Below are 25445 nucleotides of genomic sequence, written 5' to 3'. Positions count from 1 at the left end.
TATATATATATAAATAAATGTGGCTGAGCACTGTGGTGCATGCCTGTAATTCCAGCACTTCGGGAGGCTGAGGTGGGCAGATTGCTTGAGCTTAGGAGTTTGAGACTAGCTTGGCCAACATGGCGAAACCTTGTCTCTACAAAAAATACAAAGATTAGTCAGGAGTGGTGGCGTGTGCACCTGTAGTCCCAGCTACTTGGAAGGCTGAGGTGGGAGGATTGCTTGAGCCCGGGAGGTTGAGGCTGCAGTGAGCCAAGATCGTGCCAGTGCACTCCAGACTGGGTGACAGAGCAAGGCTCTGTCTCAAAAAAAAAAAAAATTACTCCTTCTTTTTCCCATTTATCTTATCTTTTATTGTTTCCCTGTGTCTTGACCAAGAATACTATTTTTAAACCATAGGTCTCTGGCTTCCGTTTCTTATGCTGCTGTTGATTTTTTCCGACCATCAGCTCAGAGACTGATAGAAGAGAAAGGTGCAGTGGATGCATTGGCTGCAGCTTTAGCCCACATTTCTGGTGCATCAAGCTTTGAACCACGATCTTTGATCACCTCTGATAAGGTAGAAATCTGTGAGAAAATTGTACATGAGTGGGAAAAGGTTAAAATTGAACATAGTAAATATTGTATAGTGAATTATTGTGCTTTTTGTGCAGAAAAAAACTGTTTTGCTCTATGAGAAACTGGTCTCCTTATTTTGCTCTACTCCCTAATAAATCCTTTTTTGACAATCACCTCTTCCAAATTTTTCAAACCCACAGAAAAACTGAAAGAATAATGCAGTAACCACATATGATCCACCTAGATTCAACTGTTAAAAGTGTGTATCATTTGCTTTATATCCTTTTTTAGCTCTAATTTGTAATTTTTAAAAAAATATGACATGTAATAATTGTACATATTTATAGGGTATGTAGTGATGTTTCAGTACATCTGTACATACCATGTATAGGGATCAGATCAGGGTCATTAGCATATCCATCATCTAAACATTTATCATTTGTTTGTTTTAGGAACCATTCAATATCTTCCTTCTTGCTTTATAACTTTATAAGTATTTTTTTTTTTTTTTTTGAGATGGAGTCTTGTTCTGTTGCCCAGGCTGGAGTGCAATTACGTGATCTTGGCTCACTGCAACCTCTGCCTCCCGGGTTCAAGCAGTTCTCCTGTCTCAGCCTCCTGAGCAGCTGGGACTACAGGCGCACGCCACCACGCCTGGCTAATTTTTGTATTTTTAGTAGAGATGGGATTTCACCATATTGGTCAGGCTGGTCTCAAACTCCTGATCTCAGGTGATCTGCCCTCCTCAGCCTCCCAAAGTGCTGGGATTACAGGCGTGAGCCACCTCACCCGGCCTGTATTTTTTTTTCTAAACCATTTGAAAGTAAGTCGAAACACCGTGATATCATCCCTAAATATTTCAACATGCATCCTCTGACAATAAGGATATTCTGCTACATAACCACAATATAATACGCTCATCTGTGAAAATTAATGATAGTTCTGTATCATCATCTAATATTTAGTTTATATCCATTTTTTTCTCATTATCCTGAAAATGTCTGTCTGTCTGGGTATTTGGAGAGAAATATAGGAAATGCTCACTTTGCACAGACCTTTGTTAACTGAAACTTGTATCCCAGAACCTACATTTCATTTTGTAAGTTTCCATGGAATCCTGCAAAGTAAGAAATAGACTCTGCACAATTAACACAGTAGCATGCAAAGAAAGAAATGCCTGTGTGTGTGTGGAGGGGTTGTGTAAGTGTAACACCATCTGAACTGGCCTGCTGCCAGATTTGTATCACATGTCAAAACATACCACACCAGAACCATTGGTGCAGATAGCTCAGAGATTTTTTACTTATTCAAGTATAAGTGAGGGGAGTTTAAATGAGAGTTCTGTTATGTCTGAGTGGAGAGAGTGAGTGAGCGAACCTGGTCCTGGAAACATCTATAAGATTAGAGCCTGCTGGTGGATTTTCAAATAATAACAAAACAGACTAATTTTGGGCAGCACATTCCTGTGATGGGGAGGAGGAAACAAAAAGGGCAGGGCAGGTTCACTTGGATGTGACTTATTTGGTGTAGCACAAATGAATGTTGCTGGGGTATCTGATGGTTTCTACCTGGTAGGTGTTAATAGTTTAGCTAAATGTCATTTTGCTTCGAGTGACTTATTGGGCTCCATTCCATTTATCCATATGTATACATATACCTGTTTGTATGTATCTTTTTAAAAATTCAGGATCTAGTTAAGTTTTACATGTTACATTTGGTATTATGTCTCTTTAGTCTCTTTTAGTCTGGAACTGTTTTCTCATCTTTTTAATTTTTTCTGATATTGATTTGGTGAAGAGTCAAGGTCGTTTGTTTGGTGGAATATCTCACTGTCTGGATTTGTCCGAATCTCTTCAAGCATCATTTAACTTTTGCCTTTATCCTCTTTTAAACTGGAAGTAATATCAAAGCTTGACTTTTATATTTAGGTGAAATGTTTTTGGCAAGGGTACTTTATAGTTAATATGTACCTCATATTGCATCACATCAAGAGGCATAAAATGTTAGGTTGTTCCAGTACTAGTAATGCTTAATTTGCGTTTGTTTAAGATGGAAACTGCCATATTGTAAAGGTGTATTTTACTCTCTGTAATTAGTAACTTGTGGGGTGATACTTTATCACTGAGCAAATATCCTATCCCTAATAACCCACCAAATGCTTCTTAAGACAATATTTAAAACATATTTCTTTAGAAAATATTGAGATTTGAGCTAAGAAGTACCTAAGAAGTTATTTAGTCTCAAACCTCATCCAATAAAGAGTCCCTCTTTGGCAGATGGGTCATTCAATCTCTGATTAAATATCTTAGAAACAGGGTGTTAGTGGCTTTAAATTTCTTTCATGGGTTAAACCAAAATCCAGTCTTTATCATGAATGTCCTATAGGCTTTTCTTCTTGCCATCTCCTTGACGTCATCTCTTATCACTCTCCCCTTTCTTATTTCAGCCATCCTAACCTATTTGGTTTTCCTCAGACATAAACTTAACTATTACACAAGGCCTTTGTACATACTTTCATTGTCTTGAATGTTTTTCCCCTCTAATAACCATGTTGCTTCCTCCTTCATTCTGGTCTCTGCTCAAATATCATACCAGAGAGGTCTTTCTTGATCACTCTAAAATAGCTTACTCCTCCCTATACTCTTTGTTCCCTAAGCCCTGCTTTATTCCTGTTCGTGACGCTTACTACTATATGATATTCCATATATTTGCTTATTTGTTTACTGTGTACCCCCCCACCCAACCCCATATACAGGTGTAGGTACATGCACATGCACTAGAATTTACTGTCCATGAGAGAAAGGACTACTTAACTGCTGAATCTCTAGCACCTAGTACAGTCTGTGGCACATATGTAGGGGGCACTCAATAAATATTTGTTTGCTGAATGCATCCCCATATCTTCTTAATGTTGATTCTTTTGCTATTAGTGAAGCTTTACAGAACAAATAATTTTTGCTTATGTAACACTCCTTCAAAAGTTTAAAGAAATTGGTCAGGCATGGTGGCTGATGCCTGTAATCCTAGCACTTTGGGAGGCTGAAGCAGGCAGATCACTTGAGTCCAGGGGTTCAAGACCAACCTGGGCAACACTGTCTCTATTAAAAATACAAAAATTAGCATGGCATGGTGGCACGCACCTGTAGTTCCAGATGCTTGTGGGGCTGAGGTGAGAGGACTGCTTGAGCCCAGAAGGTTGAGGGTGCAGTGAGCTGAGATTGTGCCACTGCATTCCAACCTGGGTGACAGAGCGAGACCCTGTCTTAAAAAAAAAAAAAAGTTAAATTTATGTTGTATTTATTTTTTATTTTTTTTTGAGACAGGGTCTAGTTCTGTCACCCAGGCTGGAGTGCAGTGGTGCAATCTCGGCTCACTGCAACCTCTGCCTCCTGGGCTCAAGCCTCCCAAGTAGCTGGGACTGTAGGAGTGCGCCACCATGCCTGGCTAATTATTTTATTTTATTTTTTGTAGCAATGGTTATGTCACCATGTTGCCCAGGCTGGTCTTAAACTCCTGGTCTCAAGTGACCTTCCCGCCTCGGTTTCTTAAAGTGCTGAGATTACAGGTGTGAGCCACCACGCCCAGCCAAGGTTTTCATTCCAAGCTGACTTTGACTTCTTCAACATTTCCTTAATTCTTCACTACCTTGTTGTCTTTCTTGGCTCTGGTTTGCTTAATTCTTAATTCTCTCTTAAAGCATAATGGTTAGAATTAAATAGAGTCTTACAGCAATACATAGGATAGTACTTTCAATTATCTATAAACACTATTCTTCTAATAATGTAGTTTCAAAAAAATTTTTTAGCTGCAATGTTATACTTTTGGCTCATAAGAAATGCACAGTTAAGTCTTGAAGGATTATAGAGTTAGAATTTCATTGTACTGCTGCTGCTGATTTATTTCCAAACATAATGTGGTTTTTATTCCTTAAGGGGTTTGTGACCATGACTCTGGAAAGCCTAGAGGAAATACAGGATGTCAGCTGTGCTTGGAAAGAACTTAACAGAAAGCTGAGTAGTAATGCAGTGTCTCAGATTACCAGAATGTGCCTCCTGAAAGGAAATATGGTAGGCTTTTCTAGACAATTAAAAAGGTTTTTAATCAACTACCCCAAATGTTTACAAACACTAGCAAATTTTGTTCTTTCTCTTTGAAGCCTAATGGCATGAATAATGCTGTTTTTTCTCTGTGTTAGTTTGTTTCCAGTTATAAATTTGGGGCATTATATATGTAACCCATTCCTCCAGAACTGTAAGTCATTCTGTTCATTTTGACTATCTAATACCCAAGTTATCTAAGTTTCTGCCACATACTGTATGTGGTTGTGTACATGTGTTTATTCTCTTTTTATTTTTTAAATTTTATTTATTTATGACTTTATAGCGATGAGGTCTCACTATTTGCCCAGGCTGGTCTTGAACTCTGGGGCTCAAGTGATCCTCCTACCTTGGACTCCCAAAGTACTGGGATTATAGGTGTGAGCCACTGCACCTGGCCTTTTTGTATTATTATTATTTTTTTTATTTTTGAGACAGAGTTTCACTCTTGTCGCCCAGGCTAGAGTGCAGTGGCACAATCTCGGCTCACTGCAACCTATGCCTCCTGGGTTCAAGCAGTTCTCCTGCCTCAGCCTCCCAAGTAGCTGAGATTACAGGCACCCGCCACTATGCCCCGCTAATTTTTGTATTATTAGTAGGGATGGGATTTCAGCATGTTGGCCAGGCTGGTCTCACACTCCTGACCTCAGGTGATCCTCCCACTTCTGCCTCCCAAAGTGCTGGGATTACAGGCGTGAGCCACTATACCCTGCCCATGTTATTATTATTATTATTATTTGGTAAAGACAGGATTTTGCCATGTTGCCCAGGCTGGTCTTGAACTCCTGAGCTCAAGGGATTCACCTGCCTCAGCCTCCCAAAGTGCTGGGATTACAGGCTTGAGCCACTGCACCTGGCATGTGTGTTTATTTTGTAAGACTAAGTAGCTTATGATTGCAGTAGTTAAACAGCTCTGTAATTTTGAGGACATGCAGTTTGGTTTTTAAATGGCCTGCTCTTCGTTGTTAATGAATTAATGATATGAATTAAATACTTTAATACATTTATATAGCAAAATTAAAACTGTAATCTTGTGATTGATTTCTTCTAATGGTTTTGAAAAATGATGTTATGTTATTAATTTAACTTTACTGCATAGGTTCATTCTAGCTTGGAATTTATTAACTAGATTGTTTATTGCAAATAATCATCTCTCTCAAAGTTTAATATTACTTGCCTTCTAAAAGGATGTGGGGCAAGTGTGAGACAAATATATACTTTCAGGAAAAAAATGTAGAGGGGAGGGAAAAAATAGCAAGATCCATAGGCCAAACTAGTTGCTATACTTGAGTATTAAATTAACTTTCAGCTTATTGACAACTAAGACCATAGAAGAAACATCTTGGGTTATATAATTCTTATTATCTAACAAACATTGCAGCTTTTTTCTTTTTTTTTTTTCAGACAGGGTCTCACCCTGTCACCCAGGCTGGAGTGCAGTGGCGTGATCTCAGCTCACTGCCACCTCCGCCTCCCAGGCCCAAGCGATCCTCCCACCTCAGCCTCCTGAGTAGCTGGGACTACAGTCATGCATCACCACACCTGGATAATTTTTGCATTTTTTTTGTAGAGATGGAGTTTTCCCTATGTTGCCCAGGCTGGTCTTGATCGAATTCCTGGACTCAAACAATCTGTCCACCTTGGCCTCCCAAAGTGCTGGGATTACAGGCATGAACTACCACACCTGGCCCATTGCAGCTCTTTGTAAATGAGACTTTGTCATTAAATTTTAAAAGAAATTTATTAGAAGGATCATTTTACAAGGGACATGGAACAACATATAGTGTCTACACAAACTCTTCTAGAGGATACTGTAGATTCTTAGCAGTAGTTGTAAATTCTTATTGGATACTGTGTTTAGTTACTTTTTAAATTTAGAAAATACATTAAGCAGCCACTGAGTCATGCATTATTAGTAAACCAAAAAAAATCTGCACATATGCATCTAATTTAAAATGTTCTGCTTTGTTTTGCTTTTAGGGTGTTTGCTTTGATGTTCCTACAACTGAGTCAGAAAGGTTACAGGTATTTTTAAAATTTTATCTTTTAAATAGTTGAATACATTCTCTAACATTTAGATTGGGATATTTTGGGAAACATAGTCACAATGTCATTATCATGCCTAAATCAATGAGGAATTCCTTAATATAAAATAACCAGTCTGTCTCAAACTTAAATTTATTTTTAAAGAGATGGAGTCTCTCTCAGGCTGGAGTGCAGTGGCACAATCATAGCTCATTTGCAACCTTGAATTCCTGGGCTCAAGTGATCCTCCCACCTCAGACTCCCAAGTAGCTAGGACTACAAGGCATGTGCCACTATGTCTGGCTAACATGTGCCACCATGCCCGGATAATTTTTTTTTTTTTGTATTTTTAGTAAAAATGGGGTTTCTCCATGTTGGTCAGGCTAGGCTGAAACTCCCGACCTCAGGTGATCCACCCGCCTCGGCCTCCCAAAGTGCTGGGATTACAGGCATGAGCCACCGCTCTTGGCCCCATGCCTGGCTAATTTTTTAAAAAAATTTTTGTAGAGACAGAGTCTGTAGCACAGGTTGGTCTTGAACTCCTGGCCTCAAGTGATCCTCCCACTTTGACCTCCCAAAGTGTTGGGAATATTGGTGTGAGCCACCATATCCAGCAAAAAATTTGTTATTATAAATCATTTCAAACATATTTTTTAGATGGGGGACTTGTATAATGAATCTCCACATACCCAACACTCAGCTTCAACAATTATCAGTTCATAGCCAGTTTTGTTTCACTTCTGTGTCCATCTACTTACCCACTTTTCTGCATTCTTTTGAAATAAATTCTAGGCATTCTATCATTTCAAGCATAAGTATTTGCATATTTCTAAATATTAATGACTTTAAAAAAGACCTTAACATAATACCGTAATTAAACTCCCCCAAAATAATTCCTTAATACCATCCAATTTTATTTAAATTTTTCCATTTGTTTCCTAAACTTTTTAAATACAGGGTCCATAAAGCTCATAGATTGTAATTTGATGTTTCTTAAGTCTCTTTTAATCTATAGGTTCTTCCTCCTGCCTCTCTCTCTTTTAAAAAAGTATCCCTGTGTTTTATATGTTGAAGAAAGAAGTTGTCTACTGGATTCCCATAATGAAGAATTTGTCTATTGTATCTCAGTACATACTTATATACCTACTTTGAAACAAAAATGAGTATTTTGCTTTTGAAGTCTTTTTAAAAATTCAGAATATATTAAAGACACATTTTTGTGTCAATAACACAGTTCTTTTTTTCTTTTCTTTTTATATTTTAATTTTTTGTTTGTTTGTTTTGAGACAGAATCTTGCTCTGTTGCCAGGCTGCAGTGCAGTGGTGTGATCTCAGCTCACTGCAACCTCTGCCTCCCGGGTTCAAGCGATTCTCCTCCCTCAGCCTCCCGAGTAGCTGGGACTACAGGCAAATGCCACCACACCCAGCTAATTTTTGTATTTTTAGTAGAGACGGGGTTTCACCATGTTGGCCAGGATGGTCTTGATCTCTTGACCTCATGATCCGCCCGCCTCGGCCTCCCAAAGTGCTGGGATTACAGTCTTGAGCCACTGCGCCCGGTCTTTCTTTTTATATTTTTAAATAGAGATGGGGTCTTGCTATGTTGCCCAGGCTGGTCTCAAACTCTTGGTCTCAAGTGATCCTCCCACCTCAGCCTCCCAAAGTATTGGGTTCACAGGTGTGAGCCATTGCACCCAGCCACAGTTACTTATTTTTAATGACTGCCTGGCATTTGGCCATTTCGGTGGCTGGTTTTCTTAACCAGTGTCCTATTTTCTGAAATTTAGATTATTTCTAATAATTTACTATTATTACGACTGCCCTAAACATTGGTATAGCGAATTCTTTATGCATTGCCATGTTTATCTCTTTAAGATGAGTTTTTAAATGTGATTGCTTGGCCAAAAGGTTTGTGCCTTTTTTTTTTTTACTTTGGTTATATATTGCCAAACCCACCAGTGGAATGTTCATTTGTCTTTTCCCAAAAAGTACCAGTATTGGAAAGAAAGATAGCCTTAGCAACAGGGTGTCTTAATAACATATATATATATTTTTTTTTTGACACAAGAGTCTCACTCTGTCGCCCAGGCTTGAGTGCAGTGGCACGATCTCGGCTCACTGCAACCTCTGCCTCCCAGGTTCAAGCAATTCTCCTGCCTCAGCTTCCCGAGTAACTGGGATTACAGGCGCCCACCACCACGCCCGGCTAATTTTTGTATTTCTGGTAGAGTTGGAGTGTCACCACGTTGGCCAGGCTGGTCTCGAACTTCTGACCTCAAGTGATCTGCCTGCCTCGGCCTCCCAAAGTGCTGGGATTACAGACATGAGCCACTCTGCCCGGCCAATAACAACTTTCCTCATGATCACAATAAAGAACAGTTAGTGTAGCAAGATGTAAAACAGTGATGCTCTTATGGGTTACTGATTTGTATATCTTCACTTGTTTACTCCAATATCAAAGTGTTTCCAGTGGCTACATTTTTTAGTCCTTGGCTGGTGTTGACTTGTATTTAATCTCCATCGTGGGCTCTTTTACTTTTTGCTTGTCAGTATACCTGCTGAAAACAATGCACTACTTATTAATGGCCTGTCTGCTTTGTGCTGAGATACCAAATAGTGCTGTTTTAGAATGTATAAACTGAGTATAATGTATACTTTTGTACATTTATTTAATTAGTATATTTATTTAGTAATACCTAGTATAATTTTAGAATGTATATTTATTTAGAATGTTAGAATTTATTAGATAAATGTGCTGAGATACCAAATAGTGCTGTTTTAGAATATATAAACTGAGTATAATGTATACTTTTATACATTAATTAGTATATTTATTTAATTAGTAATACATAGTATAGTTTTAGAATGTATATTTATTAAAATAGAATGTATATTTAGAATGTGAGAATTTATTAGCATAGAATGTATATTTAGAATGTTAGTATTTAGAATGTATATTTATTTAGAATGTATATTTATAAAATGTATTTAATTAGTACATTTAATTAGTAATACATAGTTTAATTTTAGAATGTATAAACTGAGTATGAATTTATGATCTCGAAAATTGAAAATATTTTTGCTTATTTTCTGGTTTTCATTTTTGTTCCAGATACTTCAACAGAATAGATGGCCTTTAGCTAACAGATATGAAAAAGGTGTCTTCTGTACTTACATGTTTGCTTATGGTTTCTATTTTGCATTTATATTAATCCTGTAAATTCCCCTAACAGGCAGAGTGGCATGATTCCGACTGGATACTCTCAGTGCCAGCCAAATTACCTGAAATTGAAGAATATTATGATGGAAACACATCTTCTAATTCCAGACAGAGGAGTGGCTGGTCAAGTGGTCGATCGGGCCGGTCAGGCCGGTCAGGTGGTCGATCTGGCGGCCGGTCAGGTAGACAGAGTCGACAAGGAAGTCGCTCAGGAAGTCGACAAGATGGTAGAAGACGAAGTGGGAATAGAAATCGATCAAGAAGTGGGGGCCACAAACGGAGTTTTGACTGAGTATTTGATAGTTAATCTACCAGTGTGAGCTTGCCTATTTCTGCCTAATCATGTACATTATCCACCAAAAATTAGGTCATCATAGTTGAGGTATGTGTCTGCTATTTGCAAAGAAGTTGGTCGTATTTTTTTAAAAAGTATTTCACAAGAATGGAACAAATCTACTTATCCAGTTATACCTTTGAATAAAAAAACCTCCTTTTATTGTCTCTTTTCAATTATGTGTTAAGAATTTTCTCAATGTAATCTCAAAAATTTCTTTAAAAACTTGGCAGTCAGGCCAGGTGCGGTGGCTCATGGCTGTAATCCCAGCACTTTGGGAGGCTGTGTTGGGCGGATCACTTGAGGTCAGGAGTTTGAGACCAGCCTGACCAACATGGTGAAACCCCAACTCTATTAAAAATACAAAAATTAGCTGGACATGGTGGCACATGCCTGTAATCCCAGCTACTTGGGAGGCTGAGGCAGGAGAATCGCTTGAACCCAGGAGGTGGAGGTTGCAGTGAGCCAAGATCGTGCCACTGCACTCCAGCCTGGGCAATAGAGTGAGACTCTATTACAAACAAAACTTGGTAGTCAAGCTAATCATAACATAAGATTACTTGCATTTTACAAAATGTGATGTATTTGTATTCATATCATTCCTCCCATAGGTTATGTGATAAAAATAAGCAATTCCCTTCTACATTAAAATGGGCTGTGTAAACTGTTGACATGGTTAGTTAGGTGTATCATTTTAGTCTAGACACAGTTAATTAAAAGGGTGTGCCAACAGTGCATACTCATTAATTTATTCCACAGATATTGAATTTCTACTGTTTCCATCACTATGCTAACCACTGGGGAGTATAGTTGTGAATAAGGCATAATCACTATCCTTAAGGAACTTAGAGTCAATTATTACAGACTAACAAATAAAAGCTAAGACAGTGGTAGGTATGGTATGCTAAGGACCTACTTGGGGTACACCTGACCAGTTTTAGGAGTCAGGAAGGCCTTTTAAAAGTGATACCCAACAGAGAAGTAAAGAAGTATCCATTTAGCCACATGTATGTACAGGTGGGAAGAGGAGTTTAGAAGGGAGAGGGCTTGCAGGCGGAGAGAACAGCATATGCGGACCCCAGAGGCAAAGAATAGCATGGTAAGTCTGAGGTTTCCATATGATAGAGAACAGGAATAAGAGACTGGTTTAGTATTTAACAGGGACAGATTTTAAAGGCCTTATGTACATTGTTAAGGAGTTTAAAGCTTTTCTTGAAGACAGTGGGTAATCATTTAAGGGCTTAAAGTAAGGGGTAACATGATTTGATTTACATTTTAGAAAGAATGCTGGCCACACTGAAGAGACTGGATTGGAGAAAAGCCAGACTGGAGGCCTGGAGACCTCTTAAGATGCCATAGGAGTAATCTGTGGTAGAGATGCTGGTGATCTGAACTAATGCTAAGTAACATATTTTGAGGGATGAGAATTGAGGCACTTGAGAGGTTGTTACTTGTCCAGAATCATGCAGCTGGATGATGTGAGGTAAATGAGGATTTGAACCCAGAAAAATGTCTAGCTTCTGAACCAGCACTCTTAACCACTGTACTAAATAGTGGCAGTGGACATTGAGAAACATGGATAGGTTTCAGAGGGTTTTTTTTCTTTTTTTAGACGGAGTCTCGCTGTGTCACCCAGGCTGGAGTGCAGTGGCGCGATCTTGGCTCACTGCAACCTCCACCTCCTGGGTTCAAGTGATTCTTCTGCCCCAGCCTCCCGAGTAGCTGGGACTACAGGCACGTGCCACTATGCCCGGCTGATTTTTTGTATTTTTAGTAGAGACGGGGTTTCACCGTGTTAGCCAGGATGGTCTCAATCTTCTGACCTCATGATTTACTGCCTGCCTTGGCCTCCCAAAGTGCTGCGATTACAGGTGTGACCCACCGTGCCCGGCCGGTTTCAGAGGTTTTTAGGAGACAGAATTCTTAGGACTCAGATAGTGGATTAAAAGATGAGAGGGAAACAGAATAAAACCTAGATTTTTTTTTTTTTTTTTTTTTTTAAGATGAGATCTCACTGTTGCCCTAGCTAGAGTGCAGTGGCTCAATCCAGGCTCACAGCAACCTCAACCTCCTAGGCTCAAGTGACTCTTCCCACCTCAGCCACTCTAGTAGCTGGGACTACAGGTGCATGCCACCAAGTCCAGCAAAAAACCTAGATTTTGTCCCTGAGATAGGGTACGAGGAGGAAGAGCAAGAAAAGTTAAGAGGGGTTGGGAATATGATTAGTTCAGGATTAGATATATTTTAATATTAAGTAGCTCATGAAATATGTAAAAGGAAATAAACAGTAGACAATTAGATTTGTAAGTCTGAAGCTCAGGAGAGATATTTGTTCTAGAGATAAAAGTTTGGGAATGATAGACCAAAAAATGATAATTGTAGTGAAGCTAGTAGATGAGATTATCCAAGTATGGTAAGAGCGGAGGACTGAGGAGGGAAGCCAGAGGGCTACCAATGTACTTAATTCATAGTAGAAGAAAGAGGACTCCATTGAGAAGAGATGAGGAGGACAGAAAGCCCAGGAGTGTGTGGCTTTTAGAGGAAACAGGACGAACTGGAAATGGTCATTGGATGTGGCAAAAGAAACTTCATAGGGAGCAACCATAGTAATAAGAGTATTGAGAATAGAAGCTAGTTAGCAGTGGGTTCAGTAGGAAATGGTAGATGAAGTGGTGAGAACAAACATGAAGATCTCATTCTGAAATTTGATTGTGAATAGGGAAGAATAAGCAAAAGCTTATTCTTTCGCTTACAAGGACATGAAATTCTGGCAAGGATTTTCTGTGTATGTGTGGGAGGTGGGGTATTTAAGCATGTTGAAATATGGTAGGAAGAAGCCCTAAAGGAGGGAGGGCAACATGAAGTTTCAGGACAAGGAATATATGGGATCAAGCACACAACTAGAGATTTTAGCTTTATTTATTTATTGTTTATTTTTTAAAAGTTTACTTATTAGGCCAGGCGCGGTGGCTTATGCCTATAATCCCAGCACTTTGGGAGGCTAAGGCTATAATCCCAGCACTTTGGGAAGCTAAGATCACCTGAGCTCAGGAGTTCGAGACCAGCCTGGCTAACATGGGGAAACCCTGTCTCTACTAAAAATACAAAAATTAGCCGGGCGTGGTGGCAGGTGCCTGTAATCCCAGCTACTCAGGAGGCTGAGGCAGGAGAATCGCTTGAACCTGGGAGGTGGAGGTTGCAGTGAATTGGGATTGTGCCAATGCACTCGCAGCCTGGGTGACAGAGCGAGACTCTGTCTCAAAAAAAAGAAAAAATATATTTATTGATTGATAGGGTCTTGCACTGTTGCCCGGGCTGGTGTGCAGTGGTGCATTCATGGCTCACTGCAGCCTCCATCTCCCAGGCCCAACTGATCCTCTCACTTCAGGGACTACAGGTGTGTGCTACCATACCCAGCTAGTTTTTGTGTTTTGTTTTTTTTTGTAGGGATCGAGTCCCACTATGTTGCCCAGGCTGGTCTGAAACTCCAAGGCTCAAGCAGTCCTTCCATCTCAGCCTCCCAAAATGCTCAGTTACAGGTGTGAGCCATGTGAGCCACTGTGCCTAGGCATTTTTTTTTTTTTTGGCTGTGTTGCCCAGGCTGGTCTTGAACTGGACTCAAGTGATTCTCTTGTCTCAACCTCCTGAGTAGCTAGGATTACAGGTGCATGCCACTGTTCCTGGCTAGAGATTTTAGCCTTAGATAGCATAACATTTTGTCAGGGAGAAAGTATGATTATCTTGCAGATGTTAAGGTAACAACTATAGGTGGAGCAATTGAGTGATTTCCTATATTAACACAGCATTCTGTTGTAGGAGTGGAGATGAGGGATAGTTGATTGACCCAGGATTGGAGTTTTACTTTGTGAGTGAAGGGATGACGAGGTAAAGATGCCGAAGACTCTGGCAAAAGTGATTGGAGTAATGGTCCATGGAGTCTAGACTGCCTAGGGATTGAAGTGGAGATGGGGTTGATAATGGAGAATGTAGAGGAGGCAAGGGACTGAAGGTCCATGAAGGCTGTCTGAACTTGAGATTTCAAGAATGGAGCAACTGGGGAGAAGCAAGTGCAGGGTATGACCTTTGTTTGTTGGGACAAAGGTCACTTCAGTTGCGGTGGTCAAAGCAGTGGGTATGTGGGTGGTACTCAAGGACAGTGAGGTCTCCTACGATGAAAACAAGCCAGGACTGCAGTGAGGAAGACTAACCCGATTCGAAAATATCAGTGAATGGTGGAGGCTAGGAAATTACCTGAATAAGGAGGGGTATAGGGTGACATTATGCCTTATCTTCAAAGGGATGAGAGCTTTTACATGAAAGTGGAGTAATGGTTTGGAAATGGATTTGAGGAAAAGAGGACGCTGACATCAACTGGGATATGTGGAATTTCAGGGAATGGGCAACATCTTGTGTGTGAATCCTGCAGAGGGTGGGTTTTCAGAAAGAGCCAGATTTCAGTTAAGCCAAGGAGGCAGGGAAGGACTTTCAGTGCTGGATTGTGGAAGGTGGAAGTTTTGATTTGGGGGCTAGTGTTGCAGACAGACACAACTCGGGGGAAAATCTCAGTCTGCTTTGCATTTGAGCAACTGAGTTGTAGTATAACCAAGATGAAACGGGCTCCATTCATATTAAGTTGCATGAGTACTAGTATGTTCAGTCAGAATATGTTGTGTGCCTACAGTGTCCCAGGCAATATGTTTTGGGTTAATAAGCAGTGCCCAGTCTCTACTCTGGAGTTCAGAATCTAGTGAAATAAGTGGACAAATAAACCTATGTCCATGCGAATGACTAACTACAATGATTTGTGAATACTGAGCAAGGGCACCTGGCCCTGGAATGGGAGGGGGGGTTCAGGGAAGGCTTTTTAGACATGATGGCTGAGCATTAAGTAGGTAAAAGAAACAGGAAACCTTGCATCCAGGCAAAGGCATAGAAAAGCTGATGAAACAACATGGTCTTAAGTATGGGGAACTATGAGTAGCTCTTGTTGCTGGGATCGTGACTGTGAGGAAGGCAATGGTGAGAACAAGGCAAGATGTGTTATATCTTGGAGGGCTTTGTAGATCTTGTTTTGGATAGCCATTGGAGGGTTTCAGGGAAGAGTGAAAAAGATAAGTATGTAGGTAAATGCCAACAGGGTGGATGGGTTTAAGAGAGTCTACCTGCTAAAGGTCAGATGCCCTATTAGCAAAGGTCCTAACAAAATTAAATAATAGGTTTCCACATGTTTTGAAAGTAGGATGGGGCCAGGCAAATTTCTCATCAAATTCTCAGCTTTGGGCTGCACTCGGCCACTGGTATCTTTACTGTTCTTCCTTTTAGAAGCCAGTACCTTCATGGATCCCTTTTTTGGCTTTTGGCCTCCTGTTTGGTACTCTGTGCTCTAGTCATTTAACAGCTATTTGAACTAGAATCAGTTACTCTGATCTTCAGTTTTTGAATTTATAAATTAAATAACATCTGCTTTATTCTCTCCAGCTTTAGAATTATGAATTCACTTTTAGGTTTAAATATCTTGAGAGTCTTCTCATATTGTTTTTGTTTCCTATATTTTGGGGATAGTGCTTAACAGTAGTTTTTAAAAACCATATTCCTTTTTTTTTTCCTTATACATGTCAGGCAGGGCGCAGTGACTCACGCCTGTAATCCCAACACTTGGGAGGCTGAGACAGGTGGATCACTGAAGGTCGGGAGTTCGAGACCAGCCTGGCCAACATGGTGAAACCCCATCTCTACTAAAAATACAAAAATTAGCTGGGCGTGGTGGCAGGCACCTGTAATCTCAGAGGCTGAGGCAGGAGAATTGCTTGAACTCAGCAGGTGGAGGTTGCAGTGAGCCAAGATCGCGCCACTGTACTCCAGCCTGGACGACAGAGTGAGACTTTGCCTCAAAAAAAAAAAAAGATACATTGTCCATTGTTGGGAATCTAAAAAAGTAGAGAAGCAAATGGAAGAATATAAAAACCACCCACAGTCACATTACTCAGAAGTAATGACTGCTAACATTTTATTTTGTAGACTTTTGAATTCGTTGCGTGTGTGTATACATGCTTTTAAAAATACAAATTCTCCCTCTAATTTTGTGAAAACATTACATCATCCAGATCAGAGGAAATGGGCCTGGCAAAATATTGATATTTAAGCATTCAAGGATATTCAACATTTCCTATCAAATTTTTTCTCTATTTCCTTTCTTTTTTTTTTGGAGATAGGGTCTTGCTCTGTCACCCAGGCTGGAGTGCAATGGTGCAATCTTGGCTCACTGCAACCTCTGCCTCCCAGGTTCAAGCAATTCTTGTGCTTCAGCCTCCCAAGTAGCTGGGACTACAGGTATGCACCACCATATCCAGCTCCTATCAAATTTATATAAGCTATTCTTCCTCTTGTTATTGAATTTTATACTGATGACAAGATAATTAATTGGCCACCTTTTGTCAAATGGGCCTTTTGCATGTTTCCTGGTGGAAATTTGGGTTTGTCCCTATATGCAGGTTACAAAGGAACTTATTTTAGAAGCTTTGAGAAGTTTTCCATTTAGTACCATTCTGGGGCTTACTCTCTTGTTGAATATCTCTTGATAATAAACATGTCCCTGTACTGTATGCAGTAGTATCATGTATATAGCAGGATCATGTAGTGTTGTGGTTTGTCAACCAGACTGCAGGTTCTTTGAGGTGGGGACTGGGCCTCCACTTAGTATCTAAACTACATGATACAATGGTGAAACCAGAGATGTTAAGCATTTTGTTGGCTAATTAGTTGACTGCATTCATGCTTGCTCTCCTTTCTTCCACATCTAACACCAGGATGACTCAAGTACTTTTGCACCTGGGCATATAGCTAAAATTTATTTCAAGGGGTTCCCCTCCAACACTGCCATGTTAACATTTATTAAACACTTAATTACAGATTACTATGTACCAGGCACTGTCTGAAATTTTGAGGACACAAAGATGAATAAATCAAGGCTCCTGGCTCAGGGATATCAGAATATAAGTTAAAGCACTGTTGCACATTTTCACAAATTGTTAAAAAAATTTGAGACCATGGCTGGGCGCGGTGGCTCACACCTGTAATCCCAGCACTTTGGGAGGCCAAGGCGGGTGGACCACCTGAGGTCAGGAGTTCGAGACCAGCCTGGCCAAGATGGTGAAACCTCGTCTCTACTAAAAATACAAAAATTAGCCAGGCGTGGGGGCGGGCGCCTGTAATCCCAGATACTCAGGAGGCTGAGGCAGGAGAATTGCTTGAACCTGGGAGGCGGAGGTTGTGGTGAGCCGAGATCGCGCCACTGCACTCTAGCCTGGGCGAGAGAGTGAGACTCCATCTCAAAAAAAAAAAAAAAAAAATTGAGACCATGAAACATCAAATAATAGTTTAGGTGAAACAAAATTTTTCCTTGAAACTCTCAGATTAAAAAATGTGCAGTAGACCGGGCGCAGTGGCTCGAGCCTGTAATCCCAGCACTTTGGGAGGCCGAGGCGGGAGGATCATGAGGTCAGGAGATCGAGACCATCCAGGCTAACATGGTGAAACCCTGTCTCTACTAAAAATACAAAAAATTAGCTGGGCGTGGTGGTGGGCGCCTGTAGTCCCAGCTACTTGGGAGGCTGAGGCAGGAGAATGGCATGAACCCGGGAGGCGGAGTTTGCAGTGAGCTGAGATCACGCCACTGCACTCCAGCCTGGTCCACAGAGCGAGACTGTCTCCAAAAAAAAAAATGTGCAGTAATCAGAAATACAGAAATACTTATCCAGCATTTTCCTTTATCATAAAATGTAATATTTTAAATTGTGTTTTCAAATCCTTGTGACACACTAAGTTTTAACAGTTTTCATTGATTGTGCTCTATGTGTCAGGCACTGCCAGACCATTTTCTGCCATTATCTTATTTAATTTTCTCAATCGATGAAGTAGGTTTTGTTATCCTCATTTCATACAAGGGAAACTTGGGTTCAGATTAGGTAATGTGTCCAAAAATAACAGAGCAGACTGGGTATGGTGGCTCCTGCCTGTAATCCCAGTACTTTGGGAGGTGGAGGTGGGAAGATCACTTGAGCTCAGGAGTTCAAAATCAGCCTGGGCAACATGGCAAAACTCCATCTCTACAAAAAAAAAAAAAAAAATTAAAAAATTAGCCAGGCAGGGTGGCACATGCCTGTAGTCCCAGCTACTCAGGAGACTGAGGTGGGAGGATAGTTTAAGTCTGGGAGGTCAAGGCTGCAATGAGCCGTGATCACGTCCTTACACTCCAGCCTGGGCAACAGAGAGAGAACCTGTCTCAAAAAAAATGAAATAGATAAAGACTGGGCGCTGTGGCTCATGCCTATAGTCCCAGCACTTTGGAAGGCTGAGGCGGACGGGTGGATAACCTGAAGTCAGGAGTTCGAGACCAGCCTGGCGAAGATGGTGAAACCCCATCTCTACTAAAAATACAAAAATTAGCTGGGCGTCGTGGTGCAGCCCTGTAATCCCAGCTACTCAGGAGGCTGAAGGATGAGAATCGCTGGAGGTGGAGGTTGCAATGAGCTGAGATAGCACCACTTCATCCAGCTTGGGCAACAGAGCGAGACTCCGTCTCAAAAAAAAAAAGGCCGATTTTCAATGTCAGATATTATTCTATGATTCTATCCCATTTTTGAAATTTATTTTCTCTTTTATATATATGAAATATTTTATTTATATATAATATATGTGTGTATATATAGATATAGATATATAGACATAGGGGTTTTGCTATGTCGCCAGGGCTAGTCTTTAAGTCCTGGCCTCTGGAGGCTGAGGCAGGAGATTCGCTTGAGCCCAGGAGGCAGAGGTTGCAGTGAGCCCAGGTCACGCCATGGCACTCTCCAGCCTGGATGACAGAGCGAGACTCTGTCTCAAACCCACAAGACCTCTCTCTCTCGCTAGTCTATAAAGCTTCTTGAGGATAAGGCTTTTGTGCTTGTTAGTGAATACTAGTCCTGTTTCTCCTACCTGACACAGTGAACGCTCATAAGATGTCTGAGTGCTCGCATGAATGAACGACCAGACCCCACTGAATTATTTTTTTCTTCAGGCTCCTGAGTCTGGCCGACATTTTCAGAGTAGACGTTTCCAAGAGATGATTAAGGATACACATCCACGCGTCTGTACGTGCAAACTCGAGCAATACAACATAAAGCACTGAAGATGCGCCACTCAAAAGCAACTAGAAGCCTTCATTTATCAGGCTGGGGCTAGGGAAAATCTGGCCAGTGTTGGAGAATACAAAGCTAACCTTTGCAATTCCTTGCGGTTCTATCGTTCCGTAGGTGCCTTCTAGACCAAGGGCCGCAAGTGGTCAATTCACTAAATCCAACCAGTCACAGGCCGCTGCTTTGAATTTACCACGCGGAGAGCAGCTTTTCCTGTGCTTCCTGCTTCCCCCGGAAGTGCCTTGCTACGGGAAGTGACGAGAGCCGGGTGGGCCGAGGTTGGGGAAGTACCTCTTCCTCTCCACGCGGTTGAGAAGACCGGTCGGCCTGGGCAACCTTCGCTGAAGATGCCGGGAAAACTCCGTAGTGACGCTGGTTTGGAATCAGACACCGCAATGAAAAAAGGGGAGACACTGCGAAAGCAAACGGAGAAGGTGAAACGGAGGGACCTGGGGCCAGGAGGGACGCTGAGTGGAGGGGAACCCCGGGGTGCGGGAGAAGTGCCCGGGCTGGGATGGTGGGAGCGCGCGGCGGGTAACAGCGCGTCCAGACACCGGGCGTGGGTCTTGGCGGGCGGTCGCCCAGGAGTGGTGCGCTCCCCGGGCAGTGGACGCGTCGTTTGCCCGACCAAGCCAGGTCCGCCGCGCCCTGACCTCTTCCTTTGAGTTTATAGGCATCCACATGTCCCAGGAACTCTGGTAGAGAGGCCCTATTGGAGCTCGGGAAAGGGCCGGGTGTCCCACGTGGTCCCCGGCGACTTGGGCGCGCCTCACACAGTGCGCAGAGTTGGACCTTCAGTCAGGCTCCACGTTGTTGGCTAAGACATAACTCCCGGCATGAGCGTGCGCGAAGGCAATTACAAGTCAAGTCAAAGTGGGGACTGGAGGCCGGGTGCGGTGGCTCACGCCTGTAATCCCAACACTTTGGGAGGCCGAGGCGGGCGGATCATGAGATCAGGAGTTCGAGACCAGCCTGGCCAACATAGTGAAACCCCGTCTCGACTAAAAAATACAAAAATTAGCCGGTCATGGTGGCGCGCGCCTGTAGTCCCAGCTACTCGGGAGGCTGAGGCAGGAGAATTGCTTGAACCCGGGAGGCGGAGGTTGTGGTGAGCCGAGATCGCGCCACTGCACGTCAGCCTGGGCAACAGAGCGAAACTCCATCTCAAAAAAAAAAAAAGAAAAAAAAATGTGGGCACTGGAGCTTTAGAGTAGACTGGAGAGATCTTAACTTCATCTGCGCACGTGGGCCGCGTCTTTAGTGACTTTTTAAACTCTAGTAAGGGAAGTAAAGTTTGTTTTCCGGTAAGCCGCCCTGAGATGACGTAATTCAGTTCTTCTTAAGAAAATCTGTTTTACAACTGTTTGATCCACATGAGTTGACTAGATTTCCCATGGAAATGTAAAGGCATGTGTTGCGGTGCTGAGTGTACACCATATTTTTTATATAGGCCAGCAGTGTGCAGTAGTTTTAACCTTGATAGCTGTCCGCTGCTTTGCTGTTGCTTCCTAGTGATTTAACTTGTGACTGAGTCTCTGTTCTGAGATCAAGTCAGTGGAAACAAAGATTGTCCTTGAACTTAGGTTGTACGCTACTTAGAATTAACTTTCCTTGTTGGTTTCTCTGTCTTTTGATATGGAGTTCTTACAATAGCAATATTTTAGAATTGTAGGAAGCCGCGGCAGATTTGTACTCAGGTGCAAGAAGGTCGTGGTCCTGGTTTACATTGCATCAGTCAGTTGCGTTCAATTTGGCATGCTCAAATCCAGAGGTACATGACCAAACTCTGTTATATTCCAAAAGAGACCACCAGGATGGGAAACTCAGTCTTATTTGGTGGAACCAAGGGATGAAAACGAATAAAATTTTGGAAAGAGACTAGCTTGTTTTTTGTTGGCAAGGAGATTATTCTTAATCTATGATTTGAGAACAGAGACCAGGCCTGAAATTTCCAGGAGGCAGAATTCAGCGTAATATGTACTTCCAAGATTGTTCTGGGGCTCTGCCAGAACAGGCTTCTAAGGAGGCTACAACACATTTCTAATTGTTTTCAGTAGCATGAAAAGTTGTAGAGGGTCAGAAAGTTCAAATGGGAGCCACAGTCATCTGTCTTACTTAGTTCTAAGGTGTCACTCCTTCCATATTCTTGTTAACTTACTTATTTTATTTTAAATTAAATACATCTTTTTTACACATGGGTGATAGACTGTGAGTTTTTATAACTTTTTGTTTCATAAAGTGTCTCTTTATTTTATTATTTATTATTATTATTTTTTGAGATGGAGTTTTGCTGTCGTTGCCCAGGCGTGTTCTCCATGTTGGTCAGGCTGGTCTCAAAATCCCAACCTCAGGTGATCCGCCCACCTTGGCCTCCCAAAGTGCTGGGATTACAGGTGTGAGCCACTGTATCCTGCCCTTTTATTTTTTGTAGAGACAGAGTCTTACTGTCACCCAAGCTAGAGTGCAGTGGCATGATTATAGCTAACTGCAGCCTTGAATTCCTGGGCTCAAGCAATCCTCCCACCTCAGCCTCCTAAGTAGCTAGGAGTATAGGTGTGCCGCTACACCTGGCTAATTTAAAAAAAAAAATTTTTTTTTTTTTGAGACAGTCTTGCTGTGTCACCCAGGCTGGAGTGCAGCTCATTGCAACCTCCGCCTCCCGGGTTCAAGCAGTTCTCCTGCCTCAGCCTCCCGAGTAGCTGGGACTACAGGTGCGTGCCACCATGCCTGGCTAATTTTTTTGTATTTTTAGTAGAGATGAGATTTCACTATGTTAGCCAGGATGGTCTCCTTCTCCTGACCTCGTGATTCGCCCTCCTTGGCCTCCCAAAGTCCTGAGATTACAGGCATGAGCCACCTCGCCCGGCCTAATTTTTAAACTTTTTCAATAGTGACGGGGTCTCGCTGTATTGTCCATGCTTGCCTGGAACTGCTGGCCTCAAACAGTCCTCGTGCCTTGGCCTCCCAGAGTGCTGGGATTACAGGCATGAACCACTGCACCTGGCCCTAAACTGTCTTTGTATAAATTCATTTGCTCTTGTGAGATAGGCAAAGCGCAGAATTCCTGTTTTGGAGTTAGAGGCTGCAGTGAGCTATGATCATGCCTCTGTACCACAACCTGGGTGAAAAAGTGAAATTGTCTCTTAAAAAAACAAAAAAAATCCCTGTTGTTTTACCTGGGATTTTAGCAGGAAGAAAGAAAAGAAACCTGCTTAACATCATCAATCTGTAGATACATGGCCTTATTCATTGGAATTGAATTTGGACTTTTTATAGTATTGAGTTTGGAGCCTGTTGGAGTATCCCATGAGCTTATCCAAATCCCTTATTTCAAATCCCTTATGAAAATCTCGTTTATAGGCCAAGCATGGTGGCTCATGTAATCCTGGCAGTTTGGGAGGCCGAGGTGGGTGGGTTGCCTGAGCTCAGGAGTTTGAGACCAGCCTGGGCAATGTGGGAAAACCCCACCTCTACTAAAAATAAAAAAATTAGCTGGGTGTGGTGGTGGGCACCTATAGTCCCAGGTACTCAGGAGGCTGAGGCACGAGAATCACTTGAACTCAGGAGTGGAGGTTTCAGTGAGCTGAGATTGTGCCACGTTCACTCCAGCCTGGGCGACAGAGCGAGCGAGACTCTGTCTCAAAAAGGAAAATCTGTTTTACAACTGTTTGACCCACATGAGTTGAATAGTTACTAAGGGGCACTCTTCATTTTCCAAGATAGTGAAACTACTGATATATACCCGTCTCTATATATAGCTAAGAAGTGATTTTAGAAAAAGCTTACTATTTTGATTTTTACCTTATCACAGCGTGAAAGTACAAATGTCGAAATGCCCCAAAATTGTATTTTTTAAAGTTGAAAATGATCTTGAAAATGATCTTGAAATAATCCAGAATTGATGAATGTTGCAAATGTATAAATGCCTTATTCAGTGTTTGTATTTTCCTTATGAATTTTTTTTAGAAAGAGAAAAAAGAGAAGCCAAAATCTGATAAGACTGAAGAGATAGCAGAAGAGGAAGAAACTGTTTTCCCCAAAGCTAAACAAGTTAAAAAGAAAGCAGAGCCTTCTGAAGTTGACATGAATTCTCCTAAATCCAAAAAGGCAAAAAAGAAAGAGGAGCCATCTCAAAATGACATTTCTCCTAAAACCAAAAGTTTGAGAAAGAAAAAGGAGCCCATTGAAAAAAAAGTGGTTTCTTCTAAAACCAAAAAAGTGACAAAAAATGAGGAGCCTTTTGAGGAAGAAATAGATGCTCCTAAGCCCAAGAAGATGAAGAAAGAAAAGGAAATGAATGGAGAAACTGGAGAGAAAAGCCCCAAACTGAAGAATGGATTTCCTCATCCTGAATCTGACTATAACCCCAGTGAAGCTGCCAGTGAAGAAAGTAACAGTGAGATAGAGCAGGTACATTTGTACTTCATTGGGTAGAAGATATCTTTCATTGTTGTTTCAGATAAATAAGTAGGTAACTGCTATATGTACTCTTTAATAGTAGGAGAAAATGTGATGTGTCAGCACCTTGTGGGTTGGGGGATACCTTAGGCTGAGTGGGACTTCATCTTAAAAATTAGCATACGACAGGGCATGGTGGCTCAGCTAAGAGTACTCTTTTTTATTTTTTTTTTGAGACGGAGTCTCCGCTTTGTCACCTAGGCTGGAGTACAGTGGGCGATCTCAGCTCACTGCAACCTCTGCCTCCTGGGTTCAAGTGATTCTCCTACCTCAGCCTCCTCAGTAGCTGGGATTACGGGTGTGTGCCATCATGCCTGGCTAATTTTTTGTATTTTTAGTAGAGGCGGGCTTTCACCATGTTGGCCAGGCTGGTCTCGAACTCCCGACCTCAGGTGATCCACCCGCCTGGGCCTCCCAAAGTTTTGGGATTACAGGCATGAGCTACTGTTCCCAGCGGACTCTGTCTTTAAAAAAAAAAAAAAAAAATTAGCATAGTGTCACAATGCCTCCTTTACAAATAAGCAGATACTGCTTAAGCTTAGGGAGAGTCTTGGTCTGCTTATTTGCAAGTCAGTCAACAGAAGAGATACAGTTTTGTAAATGGGCCCTAGTTTCTCTCTGAGGGGTTTAACCAAATAAATTATTAGAATTACTGAAAAGGTTGATTGCATAAGTCCTTTTGGTTAGGCCATTAAGTAATCATCCTGGAGTTGAACAGGATGATAAAATGTCTGTCCAGAACCTAATTCTGTTATCTTTCAGAAACTCAGTTATGAAAGAAAAATACTAATTGTATTAAAAAAATTTGTTTTAGACATGGGATCTCGCTGTGTGGCCCAGGCTGGTCTAGAGCTTGTGGCCACAAGGGATAATCCTGCCTAAGCCTCCTGAGTAGCTGGGATTACAGGCACAAGCCACCACACCCAGCTGAAAAATACTAATTCTAATAGATTTTCTTTTTGCTATAGATCATGGTCAACATTTGTATCTTTTTTCCTGATTATAAAAAATACGTGATCCAGAGAAAATAGAAAATGCAGACATTTTGCAAAAAGAAAGAAATGCTTCCTGGAATTTCACCATTCATTTAGTAAATATTAATACCTGTACTTTTCAAGTACAGAAGTAATCTTGTTAATTTTTGGTGTTTCCTTGTAGTACTTTTAGTATATGCATCTATTATTTTAAATTAGATTAGGATTGTACTGTGCAATCTTGTATCTTTTCTGTTTCTATCTAAGCATTTTCCTCATTAAGTATGCTTAATGGTTACATAATCCTTCATATAAATGTCTTGGATCTACTTACTACTTTTATTGAGCATTCAGATATCTTACTATCAAATAATGCCACAGTGACTGCTACCTCATAAAATGTTTGTTCATTTTCTGTGGATGTGTGTATACAAGAGATGCTGCTTTGGAAGAGGGCTAATGACATTTCCAACAGTATATTGTTGGTTATGGTTATGGAGTAGATCTTAGTTGAGATCTAGTCACACATAATATACCCAGTATATATTTGCCTCAGATTTTTCTTTTGTTAAGGTTTTATAGATTTATGACAATGTTTCCTTT

General features: G+C 41.4%; 2 protein-coding genes across 7 annotated transcripts in view; both read left to right on the top strand.

The window, feature by feature from the left end:
• Positions 1 to 10410, top strand: part of LOC100436047 (DExD-box helicase 50) — a 46921-nt gene extending 36511 nt beyond the window's left edge. For all 6 annotated transcript variants that reach the window (XM_002820882.4, XM_009245535.4, XM_009245536.3 and 3 more), the window contains 4 exons: positions 400 to 559; positions 4491 to 4625; positions 6636 to 6680; positions 9914 to 10410. In XM_002820882.4, coding sequence (XP_002820928.1) covers positions 400 to 559; positions 4491 to 4625; positions 6636 to 6680; positions 9914 to 10192 — 619 coding nt within the window. In that variant the 3' untranslated portion in view covers positions 10193 to 10410. The remainder of the gene's footprint in view (positions 1 to 399; positions 560 to 4490; positions 4626 to 6635; positions 6681 to 9913) is intronic.
• Positions 10411 to 10816: 406 nt separating this feature from the next.
• The window catches only part of DDX21 (DExD-box helicase 21), a 37824-nt gene continuing 23195 nt past the window's right edge, over positions 10817 to 25445 (top strand). The window contains exons 1-3 of the mRNA XM_002820881.5: positions 10817 to 11717; positions 19528 to 19844; positions 23377 to 23820. Of these exons, the coding sequence (XP_002820927.1) occupies positions 19758 to 19844; positions 23377 to 23820 (531 nt within the window). The 5' untranslated portion in view covers positions 10817 to 11717; positions 19528 to 19757. The remainder of the gene's footprint in view (positions 11718 to 19527; positions 19845 to 23376; positions 23821 to 25445) is intronic.

This window comes from Pongo abelii, chromosome 8 (assembly GCF_028885655.2).
Source record: "Pongo abelii isolate AG06213 chromosome 8, NHGRI_mPonAbe1-v2.0_pri, whole genome shotgun sequence".
NCBI lineage: Eukaryota > Metazoa > Chordata > Mammalia > Primates > Hominidae > Pongo > Pongo abelii.
The sequence above is the reverse complement of the archived record's forward strand: the minus strand, read 5'-3'. Positions and strand labels throughout refer to the sequence as shown.